The sequence below is a fragment of the Alligator sinensis genome, unplaced genomic scaffold (genome assembly GCF_000455745.1).
Source record: "Alligator sinensis unplaced genomic scaffold, ASM45574v1 scaffold289_1, whole genome shotgun sequence".
Taxonomy (NCBI): domain Eukaryota; kingdom Metazoa; phylum Chordata; order Crocodylia; family Alligatoridae; genus Alligator; species Alligator sinensis.
In genome coordinates this window covers 2,537,820-2,547,587 of record NW_005841881.1, presented here as the reverse complement: position 1 = coordinate 2,547,587, position 9,768 = coordinate 2,537,820, and the positions used below count along the sequence as shown (strand labels likewise).

Sequence of the window (9,768 nt, the reverse complement as noted above, 5' to 3'; positions counted from 1 at the left end):
CATTCCTGAAGGAGGGGGTCAATTTTAGCCAAATCATGGCTGTGCCCCACGTTACATAAGGCATGTAATCCTCTTAGCACCGATACCTAACACCTTCTGCAGACATAGATTTCAAAGGCAGCTGTAGGAGCATCTTTCAAAGCTGTATACATCTCTGGGAAGGAGTGCTGTCACTGTAGGAGAAAAAGGTTGCTCTAAAATGTTTATTTTCTCATTTAAGTTTTTAAGGAAAAGCTGTAACAGCAACAACCTTGGCACAAAACAATTTCCTGGGGAATAAATGGAGGGCTGGGTTTAATGATTCCTCAGCTTTGCCTCAAGCCATCATCTTTCCACTTGGTCATTAATCCCCAGCCAATGCCAAGGGCCTGTGATTGTTGTTGTATTTAATTCATGGAGGTTACACAGGCTACTTCCCAGGAAGATTTTCTAATGCAAATTCAGGAACAGGATTTAATTCTTTTCACTCTTTGTGGGAAATCGCCATCCCCCAGTATATGTGCCTGTAGGGCAATGAATCAGAATCCACATACCTTAAACAAACATGTTATTGCTCAGAAAGTGGAATTTAAGCAACAAAAATGTCTTTTGGTTCTTCTGAAACTCCCACTCATGAGGGTGTGGCTGGAGCTGGCTGTGTTGGCTGTACAGGTCTACATTTCACCAGCACTGATTTCCCATTTGTTTTTATTTTGTTTTAATAAACAGGGAATTGGATACTACTTCCCCTTGCCTCCCTAAATAGGGCAAAGATTGGATTTTATGTAGGGAGATATTGCAGGTTTCATTCTGCTATTGCTACAGTAAGTATTCTGGGCAGTGTCAAATGGATTAAAGATGAAGGCTATAATGGGTTAATTTCTGGTTGTACAGTAGAAAGGAAATAAGAAAAAGAGAGAATGAATCTTGAACAGGAAATTGCTGTATAAAGAATAACACAACCCCCCTCTGGGAACAAGGTCAAGAGCTAACCTTGACCACAGCAGTAACAAGATGGTAGCAGCAGGTTCCAGGGCTATTTAACAGTACACGGCAATGCTACAGAACAGTATAGGGCTGGCAGAAGAACATCAGAGAATTTGTTGCACAACTGGTTCTTGTTTTTTCTGAAACTCTGTGACAGGAAAATGCTGTTACTAACTTTCGTTTCTTATTAAAGTCAGCTTAGGGTGTGGCTACAAGAGAGTTTTACAAGAAAAAGGTGGGTAGAAACTTCCTGCAGCCTCTGAGCTCTGAGAGAAAGCAAATACTTGAGACGGAGATTGTTGAGTTGAAGTCACAGCTCTTCACCAAAATCACTGAGCAAAAAGGTAAGGTAGAGATACATGCGGTATGTAGTGTTGGGGATTTATAGAGTGCTCATCACAATTTTTCTTTTCATCACTTCTTTCCCCCTTTAGTGAATATGGAGAGGATAAAGTACAAAAAGAGGGTAATCCCCTGAAGAGAACATAAAGAGGATGTGTGTGTATGGGAATGTTTATGGGAAGAGTAAGAAATGCCATGAATATGTTGGTACTCATTTTTTAGAAGGAATAGTAACTATATAATGTATTTATCCCAAGGAAAAATCTGCTATTCCAATTTATATCTGGAGTTCTTTGAAAACTTTTAGGGACCACGCTAAAATGCCGAAACTGGCTCCAGGCAAAAAAAGCCCCACTCCTGAAAGTACCAAGCAGAAGAAAGTTTCTCAGAGAAAGGCTGGATGTGGCAGAGACAAAACCACACAGTACAATGAGGAGCCAGATTGCCCAGGAGTTGTGGCTCATCCCCAGTTTCTATCAGAAGTAGCAGAATTTGCAGTCAGTACACCTGGACAAAAGCTGTGGGCACTGGTGGCTCCAAAGTCCTCAGAGCAGCTGTCAAAAAGTGATCCACAGCAGAGAAGAAGGAGCAAAGCTCCAGGTGAGTGTGAAGCTCCAGGTGAGTGCATTTTATTTCAGCTAGTTAATGTTGTTAAAGTTCCTGTAGAGGTGCTGCAGGCTTCCCAGGGTTTCCTTTTTTAAGGCAATGAATATCTCTGTGTATGTCACTTTCATCCAGAGATTTAACTGGAATTGCCACTTTTTGTCTTCTCTCTCTCTCTTAGGCTGTCCTCAAATCAGCTTGTCAGAGGAAGAGTCTGGTGGATAGGCAAGCACAGCTCAATTAAGTCAGACAGCTGCAGTGACTGTAACTTGGGGAATCAGTGATGTGGCATTATCTTTTCTTTCTTCCCCTCTATTTCACCCCATAGAAAGGCAATCTTTCAAAACCTTTCATTAGCACAAAGATTTGGACTTTCTAACAGTTGTTATATAGATTCTTGTATTCTTATCCATGCAACTATTCCTATTGAAATTAGTGGACCTGTTCATGTCAATAACGAATTGTTGAGTCTGGAAGACATTTTACTGGACATACAGGGAGTTACCGGACATTGGAGCGGAAGCATGGTAACAGAGCAGTTCAAGTGTTTTTCTACAGCTTCGGTGAGCCCCACTGTGGACTCAAACCAAAGGCTAGTTCCAGTCAACTCAGTTGAATATAAGTTAAAGGTTATTCAGGATGGAGTGTCAAAGGTAACTATATAGTTTACTAGCTGCATCATTCCCTTGTGTGCCACTGGCAACAACAAAAAAATGTATCTTAACCATGTTGGCCTAATGGAACCAGAAAACTGAAAGGATTTTTAAATATTTAATGACTGAACCTGACAGACATTTTTGCTCAGATAGCACCTGTTGTTGAAAGATCCCACTGCTGCTGTTCTGGGGCCCTGAAATCCATTCCAGTTGTTATCTTCCTACGCTAAATAATAACAACCTAAATTATTCCTATTCTAGAGGTGTTTTTAGTTTGCCTATTGTGGATCCTGAAAGTATAAACAGTGAAAATTCTTACTTTTTCTCCCTGGAAATGTTGATGAAAATGCAAAAAACAAAAATAAAAATTGAGAGCTTTGGTCAGCTTCCATTCATCACTGCTTGTGGAAGGACACAGCTATTATTTCTATTGTATTGATGTTATTTCTCATTTTAGCTAGACCTGTTCCTCACTAAGAGAAGCAAAAGTGATTCTGAGATATACCTGCAATGATTTGTCAGTCTGTCTATGTAAGGGCAAAATATTCAACAGTAGCTTAACGAGGGGTTGGAGAGCGGGGCACTGGTCCCAGGCACTGATTCAGAGTGAACAGCAGAATGGCAGTCCCTAGGGAGTCTGCACTGCACTTGGGGGCAGGGAGATCACTTTGCAGCAGCAGTAGTTGGGATCTTTAAGTCTTTAGGGCAGGTAAGTCTGACACCTCCTACACACACTCTCCAGTGCTCAGCAACTCTACCACTTCTCTGGTATCTATGTCCAGAGAACAAAACACGCTAGCTAGCCTCTCATAACCAATATGTGTGTATGACACTAGCAACAAAGTTAATATGTTGGAAATTCTCTAGGAGCCATATCTGAGGTGCCTGAAAAAGTGCCAGACAAAAGACAGAGTAAGCAAAGTATCAGGACTAATAAAAGCAAGCAAGAAGGAAATGCTCCTCAGAGAAAAGCCAGAGGAAGGCAAGGCAAAGGCACAGTGAATGAAGAGGGGATGGGAAGCTCAACATTTGCAGCTCCAGTGTCTGCACTAGAGGTACCTGAATTTGAAGCCAGAAGAAAGTCAATTGGACAAGAAGCTCAAAGGCTCCAATCCCCAGAAAGACTCCTTGAGCGCTGCCCAAGGCCGAAGCAGGCTCCATCTGCACAAAAAAAGAGAGAATCTGCAGGTTGGTACAAGTGATCACAGGATGCATGAGCTCATTGAAGAGAGTATCATGTTTCACAGTTTTTCACCTAAGGAGGTAAAGCAAAACCTCTCTTATTGCTGCTGTTATTGTTACTACTAAGGGATCCAATAAAGGGCCAGGCCTGTCGTGCTAGATACTGCACAAACAAGTAACAAGGAGACAGCTCTGGCCCTGGGGAGCTCACTGGTTTATGACAAGATGCAGCAGGTAGATGAATCAAACAGATGATGAAAAAGGTAACAGTAAAGGGAGCCCCTATTGTTAATAGGCAGCAGTGAGCCGAGGCTTCTTTAAATGAGAGATTGTCAAACAGTGGAAACAAAATGTCACTGAAAGATTTCAAATAGTTTTCATTTTTCTGAGTTAAAAAAAAAGTCATGTGTTGTTTATTCAACTATTTTGGAAAGACTTTATACAAAATTTTTGCATAATTAGTTTGGTTTGTGTGGTTAGTCCTTCACCGCATTTTTCCTTCCATTTCTACTCCTCTCCCTCATTTTTTCCCATTTTGCCACAGAAAAACAATAGGGAGGGGAGGGCAGGAAGGAAAAAAGGGGCGCACAGAAAAATTATACAGCAGATGAAAGGCTACATTAAAAACATACCAGATTTACCCAAATTCAAGATGACTTTGAATTTAAGACAACTGCCTGATAATTAGATTCTAGACATGAAAAGCTTCTACATTTGATATAATTTTCCATGTCTAGAATCTAATTACTGGGAATTACTAAATTCATCCCCCCACCACTGCAGTAGGGCAAGAAACAGTAGCGGGGAAGGTGGTAAAGCAGTCAAGTGGCTTGACCCATGCCCCTTGCCTCCTGCTGCTTGTCTCTTCTGCTACTTGCCTCCACTGCTACCTGCTCTCCACTTGCACCCCCCACACCTTACCCACAACCATTTGCCCCCCCATCCCCGCCCACTCCAGTGCCAACCCCCTCACAAAGCCTGCACCTCCTGGCACCTCTCCCCACACCATTTGCGCCCCCCTCCTGCCTGCCTCCTCCAGTGCTTTCCTCCCTGTGTCTGCACTCCCTGGTGCCTGCCCATTTGGCCCCGCAATGCCCATCCCCTGCATTGCCTATCCCCTACTGCTGGGTACCTGCCATCATAGCTGTGGCTCCAGCTCTGGGCCTGCTCCAGCAGTAGTGGCTTTGGCAGCTGCAGCTCTGGCCCCAGGCCTGTTCCCCAGTCTAAACCAGAGCTGCCATCATTGCCACAATCACTGTTGTATGACTTGGCAAGGTCAGAGCCAACATGTGGTCCATGGCCCATGCCGTGGGCTAGTGGGCTAGAGTGAGTTTGGAGCTGGAGCTGGAGCCAGAGCTGCAATGGGAGGGTGAGTGGGGTGGGGACACAGGCCGGGTGAGGAAGCAGAGGCTGCGGTAGACAGGTCTTGGGGAGGGGGGCGTCTACAGGGAAAAAAGAAATCTCATCTTGGAGATATATTTTTGAAATTACGTAGATTTCCAGTATTGAAAAATCAGGCTAATTTTAATAACAAAACTGTTTCATTCAGAAGTGTCACCCAGATTTATTTCAACTTCTTTTTTGTGTAAGCAAATAGCTCTAGTGGTAATTGCCAAACGTCCAGACAATAAAAGAACGTCATTAACTAAAGAGCTCAGGGTACATCTGAAACCACTGGATAAATGGGAGCTGAAGAGTTAGCTGGTAGAACAACGCTGCAGATGTACTTGCAGATCTGTTCCTCATCTTGTGAGGTGCTAAGATACCTTTGAAGTGCTGATCATTCCTCAGAGCTGCTGAGTATCCTAAACCCCTATTGAAGCGAGTGGGAGGTGTGCGGGGAGTCCGTAGGGGGATGTATTTTGAAAAAGTCAGAAAATACAGACTTACTTGGCCTTTAACTTTTGTCGTCTCTTAAATATTCTCTTTTAGGAGCAAGACTTGGACAAGCCTATTCCAGACCTGCCCTTAGTGACTTATGTGATGGCTCAGAGGTGGCAGTAGCTACTCTCCCCAAGCCAAGCCAAGATGTAATTTTCCGCATTAAGGAGAGGGTAAAATCCCTTCCTCTGAAACATGATGAGAGAGCCAAGGCTTCTGGTATTATTAATGAGTTCATTGATTCATTCATTAGTTACCTGAAGAAGTGTGAGGAGAGGCCTTACTTTAAGGAGGTGACCAAGATGACCACAGGGAGCTACTACGAATTTGTGAAAGTGAGTAACTGCCCACTTGCTGAGGTAATGGGCACTGCTATTTTATCTAGTGCAAAATACAAATCAGCCATAAGTTTATTTTTACATAGTTTATATCTTTTTGCCCAATTAACTGGGGGCCAGAATCTGATAACTTTACTCACCTTACTCAAAAAGTGCTTTTGTATTTGACTAGTCAGTGACACCCCTTGAGGAATAATTTAGGGTACACATTAATGTAAGTTAGAGTACCAGAATCTGAGCCTAAGGAATTAATTCAGTTCACATTCTAGATACCTTGTGCTGTTTTGTGGTTATTGGGATCCGTACACAATCATCTTTGTAACAACTAAATCAGTTATTTGTTAATATGATAAATTATTTAAAGACATTTGATTTTTAAACCTGTGCCTTTAGATTACTATCATTGTAACTGTTTATGTTATATATTCTAATGTGCTTTCAGAAGTTAACTTATTATTATTCCTTTTTATTTTACACTGCATAACATCTTCCCACAAAGAGGTTCAAAATGCATCACAGACTGGGTGTGCCTACACGTGCTCCCAATGTGCAGTTGGTATTGCACAGTACTCACCGGTATTGCGCAGTCCCAGCAGAACACAGGTTCTGTGCAGTAGCAACAAGTTATTGTGCAGTAGCAGCAGCATCATGGTTAGTGCCCACCAGCGCTACATCATTGTAGTGACAAGCTATGTCGCTGTAGCTTTTCACCACGGTGACGTAGTGTCTTTTGTAGACCCTCCCAGTGTGGTTCAGATCCTCAGCTTGTCTACATGATGGACCTTGGTTGACTTTAGTACTTGATCATACTATACAAGTATCAAGCCTATATGTATATAGTCATGTGCACACATGTATGCACACGTGTGTACGCATGCACACACACACACAAAGTATGCTATCGAATAACAGCCTCTTAAGAGAAATAGGTGGCAGGTGTTTATTGGCACCCACTGTAGTTCCAAACAGCAGTGTAGAATTAAAACACAACTATATCTAGCTGAAATTCAATGGGGTTTTAGAGATGCAGGTGCAATTACTGAGATTGAGCTAGGACCAGGACATCATGTCTAATACCCAGCTCATACAAAACTAGCAGCTCTATCAGTATAATAACCCACATATTACCTTAAAGCAGTGGTTTAGTGTCAGCTTTGCAGAGAAAAACCTCATTGAATCACATCCAGAGCTGAATCACATCTTGGGCAGCTACATGCTGGCAGTCAAAGGAGACTTCAAGCTGCTCTAAGTGAGCTGGCATGGAGCCAATGTGGCCAGCTCAGTGCCATCCACCTTGGCCATATAATGCAGTGTACCAGAGGTGTTTCTGGGCTTGAGGATTAGGGAGATACGTGGCCAGCATGCATTGTACTTTGGTGATATCTACCAGCACAATAGCTCCTAAGGGGGTCATTACAAATCAACCTAACTCAGAGCTGTTGACTTATGCCAGGGACTAAACTTGTTCCTGGCAGCCCCTAACATCAGTCGAGAAGAAAGATTGTACATGCTAGTATTCAGGCCATTATTCATTATACAGGACTCCTGTGACATATTCTCATTAAACCCAAGAAGCCTACGCAGAAGTATTAGGCACAGCCCATGTTACTATTAAGAGCCATGAACAGGCAGGACCCTCCTTTCATTCTATTGCTGCTGCTTATATAGTTATTTAATGAATCTTAAAGCTGATAGCTGATGCCTTTCTGTAGGTTGCTCACCCTGACGAGTTTGACGTGATGCTGTCTCTGCCAGTTCCCAAATATGTTTGTTATGAAGAGATAGCTGGCTATACTGGCCTCTATTACAAAGTTACCTTAGAGAGAAACACCCGGAGCTTTCCCACCCCTTTTCTGCTGGATGATAGAAGTACTGTGTCTCCTGTGAAAGTCCTAGAGGAGTTCAGGAAACATGTCAATCAGTTCATCAACTCACACTACCAAGGTAAACAAGAGCTTTTGACTCTGCCAGTGGAGACATCTCTGTTAAGGACTTCAACCAAATATACAATGATCAACTTTAACACCCTTTCAGTATTAATAATTAAGTATTATTGTGAACAAATGCATCATGTATGAAAGGGAGGGATGCAAAAACACTGCCTTGAGCTAAGCAAATTTCCTTCTCCATCCCCTCCCTGGCTCAGCTAGTTTAATCTGAATCTGTATTTCCCCTAGTATTTAGACCTGGGTCTCCGCTCCCCCAAATCATTCTGCTGATATCTCTTAGTCCTAACTTGCAGTACTCCCTGCTCCAACTCTTGAACTTGCTTGAATAGCAATTACCAACCATCGCATGAATATAAAATAAGGGTGGTGGAACAAACATGGTCTTGTTTTTCATGAGAATGCTGTTTGATGTATAAAGATAGGTGTGCTGATACAATATGCTAGCCTTCATGAAATATTTGATTTAGTACCACGTGATATCTAGTACCACCGGATTATTTAATCTAGAGAAGAAAAGACTGAGTGTGGATTTCATAATGATCTTCAAATACCTGAAGAGTAATTATAAAGAGGATGGAGACAGACCATTCTTTGTGGCCACTGGGAACAGGAAAAGGAGTAGTGGCCTGAAATTGCAACAAGAGAAATTTGGTTGGAGATTAGGAAGAACTTTCTTACTATGAAGGTGGTTAAGTACTAGAACAGGCTAGTTAAAGAGACTATGGAATCTCCATCCTTGGACATTTTTAAGAGCAGGTTAGACAAACACTTGATTAGTATAATTTAGGCAGGGATAATCTTGTTTTGAGCAGGGGATTGGACTAGATGACCTCTTGGTGTCCCTCCCAACCCTACTATTCTAAGATTCTGTGACATGATAATTAAAAATTACGCAAAAATAATGTAGCACATATTAAATGGATTAAAACTGCCTGACTGATACCAGAAAGTAACTGTAAATAATAATCTACAAGGGGCATGTCTAGTGGTGTTTCACGGGGATTATCTGTTGGCCCACCACAATGTAAAAGCTTTATTAATGATCTGGAAGAAAATACGAAATCGTTACTTGTAAAATTGACTGATGACACAAGAATTAGCAGAGAGTTAAATAACAATAAGGTCAGACCAGTTCTACAGAACAAGCTATATTACTTGACAGCAGGGACTGCTCGACCAATATGTGATTTAATTTATAGTCTATGCAAAATCATACATCTGGTAAACCAAGAATGCAGGTTAAGGAATCACATTATTTTAGGTAACCGAACATGACTTAGGAGTCACAATGCATAATTGGCTGAAAAAGAGCTCCTAGTGTGAGACTGTGCCTAATAGTTGTATTGTAATTCTTGGATGTGAAATGTAAGACTACTGAATGGGAACAGGGATGTGAACTCAATGATTGTATAAAGTGATTCACTGAAATCAAACCTTGGATGTTACCATTAGATGCATCTAGGAGTCAAAATCTGAACCGAGATTAAAGCACTACACCACTTAGGTTTGTTAATGTGGCACTAAGGAATGGTTTCCTGAGACTTACCTCAGCCTGGGGAATATTATAAGCTTTCAAATTCCTTCTTTGGTTTGCATAGACCTGTATTGGTGGTGGAATAGAGATGTCCCACATGATTTGCTTGTAATTATGCCTCTTTGACCTTTACAGTGTATTTCTCTCTTTTCCTTTTGGCTTCTCAGTACGTTTCCCAGGGTGGAATATGAAGCCACAGAGGAAGAAACCCAACTGCCCAGCAGTTACTGTAATGGTACTAGATGATAAAGGTACTGAGGTGATATCTATGGATCTTGTTCCTGCTCTGGAAATTTCAGCCTCGTGGCCTGTTTCAT

The 9,768-nt window shown here is 41.9% G+C and overlaps 1 protein-coding gene across 1 annotated transcript in view; it reads left to right on the top strand.

The window, feature by feature from the left end:
- Nucleotides 1–1,064: 1,064 nt before the first annotated feature.
- The window catches only part of LOC102379168 (cyclic GMP-AMP synthase-like), an 11,986-nt gene continuing 3,282 nt past the window's right edge, over nt 1,065–9,768 (top strand). Inside the window, 7 exon segments of the mRNA XM_025196581.1 lie at nt 1,065–1,310; nt 1,401–1,511; nt 1,616–1,926; nt 3,435–3,755; nt 5,682–5,965; nt 7,681–7,912; nt 9,619–9,768. The exon segment at nt 9,619–9,768 is cut by the window's right edge and continues 23 nt beyond it. Of these exon segments, the coding sequence (XP_025052366.1) occupies nt 1,471–1,511; nt 1,616–1,926; nt 3,435–3,755; nt 5,682–5,965; nt 7,681–7,912; nt 9,619–9,768 (1,339 nt within the window). The 5' untranslated portion in view covers nt 1,065–1,310; nt 1,401–1,470.